General features: G+C 38.1%; 2 protein-coding genes across 2 annotated transcripts in view; both read left to right on the forward strand.

Moving 5' to 3' along the window:
- The window catches only part of LOC144660456 (uncharacterized), a 60,313-nt gene that overhangs the window by 33,651 nt on the left and 8,448 nt on the right, over nt 1-18,214 (forward strand). The window lies entirely within an intron of this gene.
- LOC144660454 (uncharacterized) lies at nt 118-18,130 on the forward strand. Its single transcript, XM_078521075.1, has 4 exons — nt 118-940; nt 1,789-2,457; nt 2,946-3,491; nt 17,491-18,130. Exons 1-4 carry the CDS (start codon nt 745-747, stop codon nt 18,114-18,116), a joined length of 2,037 nt encoding a protein of 678 aa, XP_078377201.1. The 5' UTR covers nt 118-744; the 3' UTR covers nt 18,117-18,130.

The raw sequence follows: 18,214 nt of genomic DNA on the forward strand, positions 1-18,214 counted from the left end.
CAAAGTTTTTTCTAACATAAGGAGCATAAGTTTGAAAAAATGAGCATAATCTGAGCATTTTGTGGACAAAAAAAAAGACGAGCATTACAAGGAGCCAGGTTTACTAGCTTAAACGAGAAGGGCCTACTGGCAACCAGTGTTACGCTTCATTCATCAATAAAAATATTCTACATTTCGGACCTTTTTATAGCAACCACTTCCTAAGAACTGGATTCTGGTCCTTTTTATTTTAAAATTATTATATTGTAATTTTGTTTTTCGACAAACATCTCCGAATTCATAGCCGGTTCAAAAGCAAACCATGTCTGCCTTTGCTTCCATCATGATTTCTGTTTTGTCCATTGTGTTCTACTGCGCCTAACACGAGCACAAAAACGAAAGAAAACAAAAAGGAATCAACTTAGATCTTGGTGATGGTATAATGGATGAGATCCTCTGGCATGATGCACGACTTAAATTTGCAGTGTATATGATGTGGGCACTGACTTTGATTACGCGGCTATAATGATCGATCAAGTCATTTGCTGACTGGTAACTAGTCAATACATGTACGCCTAGCGGACCTATCTTTATCCGATCTTACAGAGAAATGAAAAACAAATTGAACTTTGTCTTGCATAACAAGAATAGCAGACAATTTGGCAAGTTACCCAAACTCGTGATTTCTGTATCACATAACAAGCTGAAGCAGAACTCATTCCTCTGCGTTGTAGAATTGCGGATTACTGAAACTTCACCATAATAATGGCTGTTCAAAAGCACTCCCCTGTGCCTTCATTTGCGTCCATAATTTCTGTTTTGTCCATTGTGTTCTACTGCGCTGGCTTTTTAAGAGTTGAGCTTGAGTTACACGAGCACAAGAAAAGAATAAACGCTCTTGAAAGCGTTGCAGAGGCCAAGCCGCCGTCAAACGATCCAGACATAATCAAGAATGCTCCTGGTAAGTTTGTCTTACATTACAAGCTAGAGGTTACAAATTGTTACAATCATACAACACAATCTTTAGAAAAAAACACTTGTTCCAATGAAACTGCCATGAAAATAGCAAAGAGTTAAAACAAATAATGAATGAACGTGTTTGTTCTCTTTGTGTTATGCAGCCGCCACGAAAACGGAAGCTAGGGTTAGCAGGTCATGTTTTCTTCAATCCAATGCAAACAACGTCAAACGTAAATAGTGAATCGACCTAATTTTACTTCAACTCTGACTAATAAAATGATAATGTAACAGTTTTTACATCAGAAAATTTACAAAGGATATGTTCAACTCAAAAGTCCAATAGCAAAGCGCGCGATGTCTAAAAATAGAATGCAAATGATTATACCCCCACGAGGCTTGTTCTGAGAGAAATAGAAGGGTTCTAGGCGAAGTTTTTTTCGTTTTATAAAAGTGTTTTTAGAAACAGTGGCTGTTTTAAAAAGTGTTTAAGGAAAACCGTCCGCCATTTCGGTTTGTTTGTCTGCATCTTGTCTGAGACGTGATGTCACTCGCCCGCTTTGTTATTTCTATTTTTACAGGTAATAAAATGCCAATTATTTCCGTCTCAGCCATCTTGTGGGTCAAAGAGTAATAAATGCTTACCTGGAGCAAAGATTCCTGTAAAGATGCCAAAACGAACATAAACGCTAACCAGAAATTATTTTTTCTTCCTCACCTTCAAAGCTAAAGAAATTACTCTAAGAACTAATAAAAAAATTTAAAAGACATCAATCTGTAAAAGTAATAATATTTCTTTTTCTGCCTTTGTTAGTAGAAGTGGTTTTCAATCCGTTTTTATTTCCTTCGTAGGAATTCAGCCCTATAAACATAGACAGAGCCGTCATGTTGAATCAACGAAGAACGAGTCAAAATCTAAAGACACAGCGGAAACGATGATCAAAATCAACAAACTTTTATCAGAGCTTAGATTGCATCTCTGTCAGTCAAAGGGTGTCACATGCTCGTCAGGTCCCCCAGGCCCTCCCGGTCCACCTGGACCAAGAGGACACAAAGGAGCCCGGGGACGAAGGGGACAGAAAGGAAGAACTGGAAACAAGGGAGTTAAAGGCATTATGGGATCGCCAGGAAAGAGCGGCAAGCAGGGCATTATGGGACCTGCGGGGGAAAAGGGAGAGACTGGAACCAAAGGTGAGAAAGGAAACATAGGACCCGCAGGCATGCCGGGAAGTAAAGGAGAACCTGGTGAATCGATTTCATCTCCTGCTGTTGTTGTTTCTCCTGTGACGTTGACAGTGAACGAAGGTGGATCAGCCTCGTTTCAGTGTTCAGCCAGCGGTAATCCTGAGCCTGCAGTAGTGTGGAGTAAACTGGACAATCAGTCAGAAATCACTCAATCAGCGGTTTCAAGAGGAAAGTTGCAGTTGACTAAAGTTACAGGAAATGACTCGGGCGTGTATCAGTGTTCAGCAAGAAACATCCTAGGGAATTCACGGGAAGTGGTGCGATTAGCAGTAAATGGTAAAATTCTGGTTATTGTAACTACTAAAAAAACTTTTTAATGCATCACAAAGTTATACATGCATAGTGAGTCCTTCTAGTTATAGCAAACATGTTTAAAATTTTGAGATTACCAATATTCACTTTCGAGTAGCAGAAAAAAATTCCCGTTTTCTTTAGGAAGCAACCTGTTTCTTTGGAAGTCGATTGGAAGCAATCACTATTTACCAGTTCTTCAATTTTCCTTCCATTTTAATCCTGAATAAGGGTTTTATACGTCGATTAACTAAAATCTTGTTCTTATTGTATTTTAACAACCGTAACAAGAAGAATGTTTCCTTTTACATTTTAAAAATAACATAAGGATACTACTTCAGTGCCTTGAAGTGCTTTCTTGAATTTTAGACTTCTTCATTTTAAAAAATAGTCCTGCCTCCGGTTTGATTCCTCTAAATGCAAAACTTAATTAAATATCAATTCATGAACTAAGTGTTATTTATTGGTTGCAGTTTATCCTCGTGTTTCTCTTCATCCGGGACCTTCTTACGTCACTGAAGGAAGTAACGTCTTCCTACCAACCTGTCACGTGACCGGATACCCGGCGCCAGTGGTCACCTGGAGGAAGTCGTCTGGTCAGTTACCCCAGGGGAGGGCGCAGTATAACAACAGTGTCTTACAAATTTCCGATGTCCGTAAAGTTGACTCTGACACATACTTCTGTTCAGCAGTGAACCATTTAGGAAATGTTGAAAGGAAAACTCGGCTAGTTGTGATTTCACTTCCTGTGTTTATCGTCAAACCACCTAGAAAGGTGTTTGTTCCTATTGGCGGCAGTTTGACGTTAAACTGCAGCGCTACCGGTGATCCACAACCAGTCATCAGCTGGAAAAGACAAGGAGCAGCACTGCCCGTGGGGAGGAGTCACAGGACAAATGGGGCGCTTATCTTAACTGATTTGAGAGAAGAGGATGCTGGAAATTATATCTGTGTGGCTACAGGTGCAGGAGTTTTTGATATCGAGGCAATAAGTTATGTTGAAGTAGGAAAACCGAGAGGTTAGTTAAAAATAAATATTTATCCAATGGTATAATAGCGACTTCTTTTGGCTCATGAGCTTCTATTCTTTCACATAAACAGCACTTATTAACCGGGCGGGGACTGGGCCGGCCCGGTTCATAAATCGCCCGGGATTTTGTCGTTGTCGTGTCGGTAAATCGTTCCAGACCCGCTCGGGCGCTTCCTTGGCCAGGATTCAAATCACGCACTTTTGATATTTATTCGGCAGGAGCTATAAAACCCGGCTATAAAATCGCTCTTTAAATTTTATCTAAAACCCTGATTTCTGTTTAGCGTGAAATATATATTTTTGTGTTATTCAAGCGTTTGGATTGCGAAACCGGTTACTGTTTTGACAGCTCCACGCAATGTTTTTCAGTCACGCAATGTTTTTGCAGCAAGCTTTACGCATAACTGCTTTAAAAAAAACGGCTGGTAGCCAGAGCATTTTTGAGCCGGAATGCTTTGAAGATGCTTTCCATTTAATAGGAAAAATTATGTCCATTTTCATCCGTGCACAGTTGAGCTGGCAAAGTCGCGTATCAGAGACGATTGAATGTTTGCACAGCAAAATAATCTTATTTTGGTTCTTGATGTCAAAGCTTTACTTACACACTTCCCAAGACTTCAGTAAACAAAATGGTAATGTATAGCATTTCTAAGAACTATGAAGGTATTTTTGAAAGGATCCGTAAAGCCAGCAAGTAAAACTCAGAGACTCAAAGGGTAGTGCAGAATGCAATATGGCCAATCAATTGACATTGTTATAATAATTACCGGTAAGATTGAGAATACATACAATGAGTACACTTTTTCAGTTTAAAGCGCTGTTTCATGTTTTCTTGTAAGATGTTGAACGACTGATCATGATACATTTCGATTTTGACATGAAGCAAATCACAAAATCATGTGAAAGCCCATATACAGGATAAGGATTTCCTTGAAGCAAATCACAAAATCATTTGACAGCCCATATACCGGAGAAGGATTTCCTTTAGTAAAAGGTCACACACACGGCCGATCAATCAATGTTAAATGAAGGTGTGTTAAGGAAGCCGGCTTCCCGGGCCGGCTTTTTCCAGGTCATGCTCCCGCCACAGTCTGGTGAACACGTCACACGCTCACTCAAGCATGAAGCCGAGAAGCACGTAGTGTGAAGATTTCTTTCACGAAAGCATGTTCAAACACTAAAGAGTTTTTCGCTTTCACACGAAGCCCCTCTCAGGCAGAGATTTTACAAAATGATACGGAAGTTAGTCAACTGATGAAGAACAAATCAAAGGAAAGGAAGTGTCGGATGTAACATGATACCTTTGTTTTTCTCTTAGACTGCTGTGATGCCTTACAGTCTCATTAAATTAACGCCACGGATTCTACAAGAATTCTACCGCATTGAAAAGCACACCATGTTAGGCTTTGATACAAAATTTCTAAACACGTCACTCTCTGTTATTTTAATTTTCGTTAGTTTGAATTCAGTTTGACATTGAAACAGCAAACGTGATATTTGTGCTTTCCGTGCAAAGGTTTGTAACATTATACCTTGTTTTTCTCTTAGACTGCTGTGATGCCTTAAAGTCTAATTAAATTAACGCCACGGATTCTACAAGAATTCTACCGCATTGAAATACACATCACGTTAGGCTTTGATACAAAATTTCTAAACACGTCCTGCTATTTTAATTTTCATTAGTTTGAATTTCCGTTTGATATTGAAACAGCAAACGAGATAATTTTCCTTTTCCTTGAAAACGAATTTAACATGATACCGTTGTTTTTGTCGAAAACGGATGTAACGTGATGACATGGTAACGTGATTTATTTTCTGCAAACAGGGCGACATCGATTATAATACAGATATTATCGATTAATTAAAGAATTCGGTTTTTCTGAATTATGAGATGTTACAACAGATCATCTTTTCTAAAGAAAACAGCGTTGCCATAACAATAATTATTTCACATGAACTGCTGTGACGCCTTAGTGTCTAATTCAATTAATTTGCGGTTTAACTTAGCGCCACGGAGTCTACAGGAATCCTTCCGCAGGAAGAATTACGTGATGTTCATGACGTCTATTAATCTGCGCATGCGTTTAGCACAAAGAATTTTCTTCCAGAAAGAATAGTACCACAAGGAGAGCATAGTGCTTTTTGAAACAAATATATACCTTTGAGCTCTTCAATTGTGTCGTAAATAGACTTCACATTCTACTAACCACGGTCTGTTGCTCCCCACCCCCTACCCCCTTACAGAAATAATTAATTAATTGATATTAATTAATTAATTGGTGATTAAAAGTTTACACCATAGTGCTTTAGCGCCTGAGGGGTTTAGCAGACGACAACCCACCAAACCATCACAATAGTGCATTCTGCACTAAAAATGGTCAGCAAAATGAAAATGAAATCTTGGCGCGGGTAATTTAATACATGTAATTAAATTCTACCACGGCATGCAAAATTTCACGGTTTTGAAATGTTCTTAATCTTTTTGCCTTTTAAAATGTTTCTTGACCCCATCTTGAATAAAAATTCATCTAAAACATTTTTTCATGTTTCTTTCATTTTTTCAAGTTTGCATTAGTTGCCTTTTTAGGCTTTTGAAACGGGCAAGGCATCTATTTATAGATTGAGGCACCGTGTGATGTTTTTAATACGCATATTTGCGTTATTTGTCGTTGTAGTTCACTCGGCCGCCTTCTTGGCCAGGATTCAAATCCCGCACTTTTGATATTTATTCAGGAGCAATTAAAATTTTATCTAATACCCCGATTTCTGTTAAACGTGAAAGATATATTTTTGTGTTTTTATTCAAGCGTTCGACTCAAGCGAGTACTAGAGTCCGAAACCGGTGATTGCTTCGACAGGTCGAAGCTTTTTTACATCAGTCACGCAATGTTTCTGTAGCAAGCTCCTGCATTTAAAAACGGCTGGTAGCCAAAGCATTTTTGGGCCAGACTCTACTTTGAAGATGTTTTTCATTTAGCAAGAATTTTGTCCATTTTGTCCATTTCCATCCGTGTACAGTTGGGCCGACAAAGTCGTGTGTCACAGACGAATTGAATGTTTACACAACAAAAGAACCTTATTTTGTTCTTGATGTAAAAACTTACTTGCACACTTTTCAAAAACTCAGAAAACAAAATGGAAATGCAAAGTAATAATATAATAATTTCTCAAACTAGAATGGACCTTAAATCAGTAAAGCCATCGTGTGAAATAATAGACGGCAAAAATGAAAACTTGCCCTTTGGCGCGGACAATTAATTAAATTTATCACGGCATGCTATTTTCACGGCTTTTAAGGATTCAAATTTTTTTATGCAATTCAAATGTTTCTTTGCCTCATCTTGAATCTTTTTTCCACATTTAGTTGGGATTTTAAACAGCATCTGTTATCTAATATGTGTGATCTAATGCATGCCCTTTTTACCGAATGGTAATGAAGGTATTAAAATGACTATTTATTTCCCTCACTGGCTCACTCACTCACTCACTCACTCACTCACTCCATTCTGATATCAAACCGCAATTAATTTATGCGCTAAACGATAAACGTGCTGACAGGAAGGTCCTTTAAACGCATTCAGCACATGTCAATCAGAAACAAATTATTCTTTAACCTCGTTCCCAGGGGAACTAAATTGAATTTTCACAAAACAAATCGAAAGAGGATCACTTACACTTATCCTCTGGTGATAAAAGAGAATGGAATTTGCTCAACGAAGAGCATAGGCTATCAATGAGCCATTCACGTAGGAAAACATTCAAAGACGCGTTTTAGTAAACACAACATTCATGCACGTTTTTGTTTCGCGTCACATCATCTTCGTGTCACGTCATTCGTTCTTCATCTTTTTGAGTCGTGCAGAAACGCGCATCTTTCTCTCAAATTTTATTCGCTGCTTAAAATAACGCTATACGTGCTGGCAGAAAAGTAAACATATTCACAAAAAAAATTACTTAATGCTAAAAAGGATCAAAGGTTACACTTAAATATTTTTGTGATGAAATAGAATTCAAGCTACGAAGCCTGAGAGCACGAACCATCAATGACGCAATTCCCATGGAAAAATAAAACATTCACAGGGAAATAAAGTGAGATTGTGTTACATTATTGAACGCTTATTTGAAGAAAAAAACTATCAATGACCCATTCACGCAAGAAAACATTCGAAGGCAAATTAAGTGAGATTGTGACATTACTGATAGCACCTATAAACTACATCATTAAAGTTACGCTTAAACTGTTTTTAAAAATGATTACGCTCGCCAATGACGTGTTTTAGTTAACACCACATCCACGGCACGTTTTTGTTTCGCGTCACGTCACCTCGTGTGACGTCATCCGTTTTTCATCTTTTTGAGTCGAGCAGATACACGCAGTGCTCGGGCGTATCTTTTCTCTCAATTTTTTTCCGATGCTCAAAAATAACGCTATACGTACTGACAGAAAAGTAAACATATTCACAAAACAAAGGCTGTAATACACTAAACGGTAAATATTTTGGTTGTGAAAACTGAATAGCGCTACGACCCCTGAGAGCACGAGCCATCAATGACGCAACTAACGTGGAAAAATAAAGCAAAGTGAGATTGCTTTACTTGATTGGACAGAGAATATAATTCGCCGTACGAAGTCTCAGAGCATACGCTATCATGACCCGTTCGCGTTCAAAGGCAATTGAAGTGAGATTGTGATATTACTGATACATGCTTGCCATCTGACGTGTTTAAGTAAACACGACATTCATGGCATGTTTTTGTTTCGCGTCACGTCATCTCGTGTCACGTCATCCGTTTTTCATCTTTTTGGGTCGAGCAGAAACGCACATCTTTCTATCAAATTTTATTCGCTGCTCAAAATAACGCTATACGTGCTGACAGAAAAGTAAACATATTCACAAAACAAATTTACTTAATGCTAAAAAGGATCAAAGGTTACACTTAAATATTTTGCGGTGAAAAAATAGAATTCGTGCTACGAAACCTAAGAGCACGAACCATCAATGTCGCAACTTTCATGAAACATAGGCACGCTAAGCGTGCAGGAGTTATTTTTTCAATTTATGGGGTGGCTTGGGGTGAAACTGGGTGATTGTCCTGTTGGGATGGTTTATGCCATGGGTTGAGCTATTTGTGTATGGCGGCCCACGGAGTCACTTTTTGCACAAAATTTGCTTGCAAACAAAATAACTTTTAAGTGCATTTTGATACATCAGAACTGTTTTATTCAATACGTAAATTTTGATCATTTAATTGAAAAACAAAAACTAATTCAATTATCAAAATGTCACAAAATGGCACGTTCTTATTCTGTTTAAGCGGTTTTGTTGCTAGCTTTGTAGCAACCGTAACGTGTTACTTTTGTTTGTTACGGAATACTTTTGGGTTTTTGCCAAAAACTGAAACATGATATTGTTGTTTTTCTCACTTTTGTAACATGAGACCTTTGTTTTTTAAAAACGAACGTAACACGATACCCTTGTTTTTCTCGAAAAAGCCACGATTCCATATAGACATTGAACGAAAAGTACTATAATAAACGAAGTAATAAACGCATCAAATCAAAAACCACTTTCTTCGGGAAAGTTCTTTAAAGCACAGTACACCTGGAGTATTTCTTTTCTGTCAGAACTGTTCGACAAAGATTTTCGTTCATTCACAACCTAAATTCTATTCAACAAACAAGAACTAATTGAGTTATCGAATTGTCACGGAATGGCACGCTCTTATTCTGTTTTTGCTCTCGATCGTAGTTGCTTTTAACAGCAAAGTTAATACTTGTACCGGTTCATTAAATGTTTGAACGAGATGTTTTACAGTTGATTTCAGTTTACTTTGGCCGCCCGCTTTGCGAAGTTTGTTGGGAAATTGGAAACTTTGTTATGAAGTTGCCAATTACGTTGCGAGTTTGCGAATCAAATTGCGAACTTCGATAAGTTCCCAACTTCGGCCCGACTGAACTTTCGAAGTTTTGGTAGTTGATGAGAAACAAGACATGTTGCTCGAAAGTCATGGCGATTTCTGAACTCGAAGATTTTAGAGCTTGTCAAGGAAAGTTGAAGTAGCTTGAAGTGTAAGACAACGTTTCGCATCAGCGATCACGCAAGTGATTTGCCGATAAATAAATTTTATGCAGGTAGAAATTTGGTCAAATTTTAACTTTTTTGTATGAAAACACATATTTAACGATTTCTGTGAGGCATAATCTTCACTGTCTTCAATTTCAAGTCTTCTGCGTTTGTAAACCGGATGAAACTGGACGGTTTATTGATTTTAATCGAAGCCGACGCGACGCGACAGACTAATTTGTTCGAGACAACATGTTTACGGCTCGCTGAACATAAAAGTTTTTTATTTTTATGACATTTGTTTCCAACAGTTTAGCGTAGCAAAGCCCTTTTTGATAACATAATTGTAGAAGGTTTTATTAATTTCGGGCCGAAGTTGGGAACTTTGTATCGAAGCTCACAAAATACGTTTCAAATCCATGATAATTCACAACTCATCAATTAATCTTCGAGCTGAAATCTTTCAACGAAAACGAACTGCGACACGCTGCGACACATAATTTCGTCAGATTACTTCGCCTTTATAAACTGCAATTTGATTGGTTCTGATAGTACCTGAAATCTGATTGGTGTGACAAACACACATACTTCACTGACCCACTAACTGATTACAAGGACACGACGACTAAGAGCTATTTTAAAAACATAGGCACGCTAAGCGTGCAGGAGTTATTTTTTCAATTTATGGGGTGGCTTGGGGTGAAACTGGGTGATTGTCCTGTTGGGATGGTTTATGCCATGGGTTGAGCTATTTGTGTATGGCGGCCCACGAAGTCACTTTTTGCACAAAATTTGCTTGCAAACAAAATAACTTTTACGTGCATTTTGATACATCAGAACTGTTTTATTCAATATGTAAATTTTCATCATTTAATTGAAAAACAAAAACTAATTCAATTATCAAAATGTCACAAAATGGCACGTTCTTATTCTGTTTAAGCGGTTATTTTGTTGCTAGCTTTGTTGCAACCGTAACGTGTTACTTTTGTTTGTTACGGAATACTTTTGGCTTTTTGCCAAACACTGAAACATGATATTGTTGTTTTTCTCACTTTTGTAACATGAGACCTCTGTTTTTTAAAAACGAACGTAACACGATACCCTTGTTTTTCTCGAAAAAGCCACGATTCCATATAGACATTGAACGAAAAGTACTATAATAAACGAAGTAATAAACGCATCAAATCAAAAACCACTTTCTTCGGGAAAGTTCTTTAAAGTGCAGTACACCTGGAGTATTTGTTTTCTGTCAGAACTGTTCGACAAAGATTTTCGTTCATTTGCAACCTAAATTCTATTCAACAAACAAGAACTAATTGAGTTATCGAATTGTCACGGAATGGCACGCTCTTATTCTGTTTTTACTCTCGATCGTAGTTGCTTTTAACAGCAAAGTTAATACTTGTACCGGTTCATTAAATGTTTGAACGAGATGTTTTACAGTTGATTTCAGTTTACTTTGGCCGCCCGCTTTGCGAAGTTTGTTGGGAAATTGGAAACTTTGTTATGAAGTTGCCAATTACGTTGCGAGTTTGCGAATCAAATTGCGAACTTCGATAAGTTCCCAACTTCGGCCCGACTGAACTTTCGAAGTTTTGGTTGTTGAGGAGAAACAAGACATGTTGCTCGAAAGTCATGGCGATTTCTGAACTCGAAGATTTTAGAGCTTGTCAAAGAAAGTTGAAGTGGCTTGAAGTGCAAGACAACGTTTCGCATCAGCGATCACGCAAGTGATTTGGCGATAAATAAATTTTATGCAGGTAGAAATTTGGTCAAATTTTAACTTTTTTGTATGAAAACACATATTTAACGATTTCTGTGAGGCATAATCTTCACTGTCTTCAATTTCAAGTCTTCTGCGTTTGTAAACCGGATGAAACTGGACGGTTTATTGATTTTAATCGAAGCCGACGCGACGCGACAGACTAATTTGTTCGAGACAACATGTTTACGGCTCGCTGAACAGAAAAGTTTTTTATTTTTATGACATTTGTTTCCAACAGTTTAGCGTAGCAAAGCCCTTTTTGATAACATAATTATAGAAGGTTTTATTAATTTCGGGCCGAAATTGGGAACTTTGTATCGAAGCTCACAATTTGATTCAAAAACTCGCAACCTATTTGGCAACTTCATAACAAACTTTCCAATTTCCCAACGAACTTCGCAAAGCGGATGGCAAAAGTAATGACCACATTATTCTTCAAATCTGCTTTGTGCAAATGGAAAGCTAGCCTCTCCAAACGTACGCTCGAATAAGACGAATAACAAGTTAGTGTTGGGCCTTTTGCTCACGGCGTGTGCGTTGTAAGCAGGCGGGCGTTACGAAAAACGTTTTTAATCCAGGGTTAAATCACAACTCACCGATTCCGCCTCCTTCTAATCTAAAAACTTCGAACGAAATTGCTGACTACGTCAGATTGCTTCCCCTTTATAAACTGCAATTTTATTGGTTCTGATAGTACCTGAAATCTGATTGGTGTGACAAACACACATACTTCACTGACCCACTGACTGATTACAAGGACACGACGACTAAAGAGCTATTTTTGAAAAAATAACTCAAAAATAACTCAAAAATAAAAAATTCAAAGGCAAACAAAGTGAGATTGTGCTACATGTTTGGATGCTTATCTGAAAGAAAAAACTATCAATGACCCATTGGCTCAAGAAAACATTCAAAGGCAAATTAAGTGAGATTGTGACGTTATTGATATATAGCAGCTAAACTACATGCAGTTATGCTTAAACTATCAAAATATTATGCTTGCCGTGTGTAGTGTTTTAGTTAACACGACATCCACAGCACGTTTTTCTTCCGTGTCACGTCATCTCGTGTTACGTTAGTATTGAACGTTAGTAATAAAGTGAGATTGCGTTACATTATTGGACGCTTATTTGGAAAAAAATTGGACGGTCGGCACTTCATCGAATTGCAGAATTACCATGAGGTTGCTCGAAGAGCCTTTGATTTAGTCTTTTTATTTCCTTCTGTAATTTTGTTTAGAAGTTTTTCTGTTATTAACTGCGCTGCGCAGTTCTTGCTCTGCACGGGGTTTATTATTATTAACTGCGCTGCGCAGTTCTTGCTCTGCACGCGGTTTATTAACTGCGCTGCGCAGTTCTTGCTCTGCACGGGGTTTATTTTTTTTCGTTTTGTCGGTGACCTGTCCCAGACCTCCACTCGGTCGAGCTTGAAGTCACGTAATGTTTAGAAGCTACAAATCAGTAACAAATGGAAAAAGTTTCTCTATTTTTGTCTTTATAAAGTATGTTTATTGTGAACTATTCCATTTTGAAGCGTTTAGTCCATGGAAAATACTAAATTTCCACGCTTTCAAATAGAAATATAATTTAGCGGGCCAGAATCTGTGAATAAATACCATTACGTTGGTGTAAAAGAATGTGCTGACATGACAAGTTTCACTTTCGATCGGCTAGAGCTCAAGTCACGTAATGTTTTAAAGCTATGTAAGCTACCGTTCAAATCTTTGCGAATCCTTTGGTCTTTACTAAACAAATTTATTGCAAAGTATTTCTCTTAAGGGTAATCTATTTTTTTTGGGCCTGTGTCATTGAAAGGATTTTAGAGAAAAAGAAACATGCCCTGACTTGTACCGCTTACGTCATTCGGTATGCTAGGGAAATCCCCTCTGTTCTAAAAACAGCTTCAGCGTCCGCACGTGGGAATTCGGCCAGCATTTGCATATAAGAAAAATTATTAATCGCGGCTAGAACAAGTCAACCATGAAATGTACACAAAGTTTGTCAGACGATGCATTTTTACAACCGCCTATTGTAATACGAAAACCGAAACAGGGTCAAATAAATTTTGAACTGTTGAAGAGGTTCAAAAATAGTAGTAACTTTATAGAAACTGCGAAACATTTTCATTGGGCCATTTTCAGTTTTATGCAAATGGGGAATACTGTCAAAATTCTCACGGATATTTACGTTCCTTGCGTGAAGCCAGACGTACTTATCAATTGTAAAGTTTATCCTCGGAGAGCCAGGGGCAGTTGTTGTAAACCTTCGCCCAAAAAATCCCGTCGTCCGGATAAGCGTTTTTTTGGTTTACGGATCAGGATCGTGGGAATTAAATTTGGCCAGCATTAGCATATAGGAAAAATATTTAATTGCGGATGGAACTAGTCAACCATGAAATGTCACACAAGGTGTTTTCTTACCATTTTGCTTGTCAGTCGCAACATTGTTTGACGCAGATAAAGGGGATATAAGGGGGTGGGGTGCATTTTTTATTCTCCCCCATGGCTACCCCTAGGGTGGTCACGTGACCAGCGCAGTTTTAAGCTCTAAGAGCTTCTTGTTTTTTTTTTCGTTTTGTCGGTGACCAGACCCAGACCTCCACTCGGTCGAGCTTGAATCACGCGATGTTTAGAAGCTACAAATCAGTAACAAATGGAAATTTTTTTCTTATTTTTGTCTTTACAAAGAATGTTTTGTGTGAGATGTTCGACTTTAAAGCATTTGACTCATGGAAAATACTAAATTTCCACGCTTTCAAAGAGAAATATAATTCAGTGGGCCAGAATCTGTAAATAAATGCCATTACGTTGGTGTCAAAGAATGTGCTGACATGACAAGTTTCACTTTCGATCGGCTCGAGTCACGTAATTTTTCAAAGCTATTCAGCCACCTTTGAAATCTTTGCGAATCCTTTGGTCTTTACTTAAAACTGTGAAGTATTTTGAAGCGTTTGAATCAAAGAAAATACTAAAATTTGATGCTTTAGCGGGTAAGAATTTACATTTATTTACATTACGTCTGTGTCCTGGAATGTGCTAGCGTTAGCAAATTTCTACTTTCACAAGGCACCGATCGGCAAGAATCACGCAATGCTCTGAAAGCTTAACTGCTACAAATGGAAACTAACCTAGCATGTTAAGTTTAAAATGTTCGACTTTTTAGCTTTACCTATTTTTGGAGCTGTGTCATCTACGGATTTTTGAAATCTGAAGGAAGACCACTGAGACAAACATGCCCTGACTTGCAAGGATTACGTCATTGGTAAATTAATTCCCCGGGGAATTCCCATTCAGCAAAACACAGGTCTAGTGTTCTTCTCAAATTTGATTTAATTATTTGCTCCAATATTCCATTTTCGGAGCTGGTTATTCAATCTTTCAACGGTAATTCAAGACAACACTGGATGCTGATTTAAAAGATTTTTTTGTTTCACGGATCAGGATCGTGAGAATTAAATTTGGCCACCACTAGCATATAAGGAAAATATTTAATTTTGGGTGGAACTAGTCAACCATGAAATGTCACGCAATGTGTTTTCTTACCATCTTGTTTGTTAGTCGCAACATTGTTCGTCGCGGGTGAAGGGGATAAGGGGGGGGGGTGCATTTTTTGTTCCCCCCACATGGCTCCCCTAAAGTGCTCACGAGACCAGCGCAGTTGTAAGCTCTAAGAGCTCTTGTTATTTTTCGTTTTGTCGGTGACCTGTACCAAACCTCCACTCGGTCAGGCTCATGTCACGCGATGTTTAGAAGCTACAAATCAGTAACAAATGGAAACATTTTCTTATTTTTTGTCTTTACAAAGAATGTTTAGTGTGAAATATTCGATTTTGAAGCGTTTTATTCAAAGGAAATTCTAAATTTTCATGCGTCGAAAGAAAAATATATTTCAGCGTGCCAGAATCTGTGAATAAATACCATTACGTTGGTGTAAAAGAATGTGCTGACATGACAAGTTTTACTTTCGATCGGCTAGACCTCGAGTCACGTAATCTTTCAAAGCTATTATCAGCTACCTTTCAAATCTTTGCAAATCCGTTAATCTTTACTTACAAAATTCAGTGTGAAGTATTTTGAAGCGTTTGAATCGAAGAAAATACTAAAATTTCACGCTTTAAATAAATAAGCTTTAGCGGGCAAGAATTTACATTTATTTACATTACGTTTGTGTCCTGGAATGTGCTGGCGTTAACAAATTTTTACTTTCACAAGGCACTGATCGGCAAGAATCACGCAATGCTCTGAAAGGTTTAAATCTGCTACAAACGGAAACTAAACAAATCCTCTGGTCTAAACTTAGCATGTTAAGTGTGAAATATATGGATTTTTTAGCGTTATATATTTTTGGAGCTGTGTCATCTATAGGATTTCTGAAATCTGATGGAAAACCACTGAGACAAACATGCCCTGACTTGCAAGGGTTACGTCATTGGTAAATTAATTCCCCGGGAAATTCCCATTTAGCAAAACACAGGTCTAGTGTTCTTCTCAAATTTGATTTAATTATTTGCTCCAATATTCCATTTTCGGAGCTGGTTATTCAAACTTTAAACATTAATTCAAGACAACACTGGATGCTGATTTCAAAGACTTTTTTGTTTCACGGATCAAGATCGTGGGAATTAAATTTGGCCACCATTAGCATATAAGAAAAATGTTTAATTTCGGATGGAACTAGTCAACCATGAAATGTCACGCAAGGTGTTTTCTTACCATCTTGTTTGTCAGTCGCAACATTGTTCGACGCAGGTAAAGGGGATAAGGGGAGGGGGGGGGGTGCATTTTTTGTTCCCCCCACATGGCTCCCCTAAAGTGCTCACGAGACCAGCGCAGTTGTAAGCTCTAAGAGCTCTTGTTCTTGATATTTGACTCGTTTTATTCGTTTTTTATTATTTATGTGACTCGTTTTATTCGAGTAGGAGCTAATACTGTAATTTTTTTGGTTACTCCGCTCTTTTAAACGAGAAATATAAAATATATATGTTTTGTTTTTCATTCAAGGGTTTTGAGTTTCAGTCGGAACCGAACGGCGATGGAGAAATGACCTGCAATGAAACACGCAATCAAGAACTCGCGTTTGCGTGACTGCTTCCCAAAATTGACGTAAAGAGCTTGCATGTTTAAAAGCTAAAATGCTTTCTTATCTTGTTCTTATTCCCATTTTTTGGTGTGGTACATTTTTAAAAATGTTTCAAAACGCTTCTTAGTTTTTAACGAAATCTTTCTAATTGTTTGTTTGTTTTGGTCGGATATCATTTGTACTGCCATTTAACTGGTTTGAGTTCATTTATTCAACGTTTTGAATACCTAGGTTATTCAGTATTCAGAAAAAAAATAAAAATGTGAAAGCCTAAGCAGGAATTTGTCCAAGCATAGACAAACAATCCACATACTTGCGTGTTACTCAATTAAATGGTATTTTAAAAGTTTTTGCTGTACTTGCCTAATCAAGTAGTTAAACATTAACCGCCCGGTTTTTAAGCTGTAAGCTTTAAGCGTCTTGTTATATTTGAAATGTTCAATCTGCTGAAAATGGAAAGGAAAGACTTTTTTCAAAGAAAACAGCTTTGTCACGGCACTCAGCTTGATGTTCACATTCGGCGGGACGCTCAGATATTCAAAATGCGCTGTTTTAAAAACGAAGGACATTACCGAGCTGGAAATTTGCAAAAAGATATATTTTTTAGTTCATCTTACAACTAGTTAAAACAAAAAGTTAGCAGGCCTAGCGAATTTTGATTTCAGAATTTTATGACGTAATGCAGTTATTTTCAACTTTTAAGAGTTTTAGTGCACTGTTTTATCGATTTTGTGCACTTTTCAAGAATTTTAGGCGGTTTTCTGACGTTTTGGAAACATTTTGAAATCCAAGATGGCGGCTGTTTTGACATCATGATGTGTTGGTCACGTGGTGTGACGTCATCATCCCACGTGTCATATATCAAAAGATAGATTTTTGATGTAAATACTATATATCCTCTAAGTTTCATTGTGATTGCTTAAATAATCTGGAAGTTACGGAGGGGAAGGGGGCGGAATCCCCCCCTCGGTCTGAAAAGATCATGGTATATTCTTTTTTACCAAGTTGACGGAACATTTCTAATAGCTGAGTGTCAACTACAGAAATGTCAATTTAAGGCACACGTTTCTTTTTTGTCAGATTGTTCTGACCTGCTCAAATCAGGCCAGACTCAAAGTGGATTGTACTCTGTCAACCCAGACGGTAAAGGATCCTTTTCTGTCTACTGTGACATGCGCACTGACGGTGGAGGCTGGACAGCGTTTCAGCGAAGACAGGATGGCTCGGTAGACTTCTATCGGGGATGGAACGACTACAAAGCAGGCTTTGGTCAGCTGACTGCTGAGTTCTGGTTAGGAAACGACAAAATCCACCGACTGACGGCCTCTAGACCGAGCTCCCTACGAGTGGAGCTGGAGGACTGGAGCGGAGGTAAATCGTATGCCAAATATGGCAAGTTCAACATTGGTGATGAGCAGGCGCAGTATCGACTTGAAGTGGGTTCATATTCAGGTTCAGCGGGGGATGCGTTAGCATATCATAAAAACATGGCGTTTAGCACAAAAGACAGAGATAACGACAGAAGGAGCGATGACAACTGTGCTGCACAATTCACAGGCGCCTGGTGGTACAACGATTGCATCATGTCCAATCTAAACGGACAATACTTGGGAAACAAACGTGATCACCGAGGAGGCGTGTGGCAGTACTTCAACTATCCTCTTTCACTCAAATTTACTGAAATGAAACTGAGGCCGTCATCGTAGAAAGAATACGGGTAACAGGTTTAATCCTTTGATTTAAAAACTAAACGTTTCGTATGTTTTTAAATCAAAGTTTTTTCCGACATGCGTTGTCTTGTCAT

This window comes from Oculina patagonica, chromosome 7 (genome assembly GCF_052425735.1).
Source record: "Oculina patagonica isolate OP01 chromosome 7, crgOcupat, whole genome shotgun sequence".
Lineage (NCBI taxonomy): Eukaryota > Metazoa > Cnidaria > Anthozoa > Scleractinia > Oculinidae > Oculina > Oculina patagonica.

Excerpts from the sequence above, each read along its gene's own strand:
- LOC144660454 (XM_078521075.1), top strand. The coding sequence starts at position 745 with ATGGCTGTTCAAAAGCACTCCCCTGTGCCTTCATTTGCGTCCATAATT. Across the intron at positions 941-1,788 it reads CATAATCAAGAATGCTCCTG|GAATTCAGCCCTATAAACAT; the intron begins GTAAGTTTGTCT and ends TTTCCTTCGTAG. Across the intron at positions 2,458-2,945 it reads GGTGCGATTAGCAGTAAATG|TTTATCCTCGTGTTTCTCTT; the intron begins GTAAAATTCTGG and ends TATTGGTTGCAG.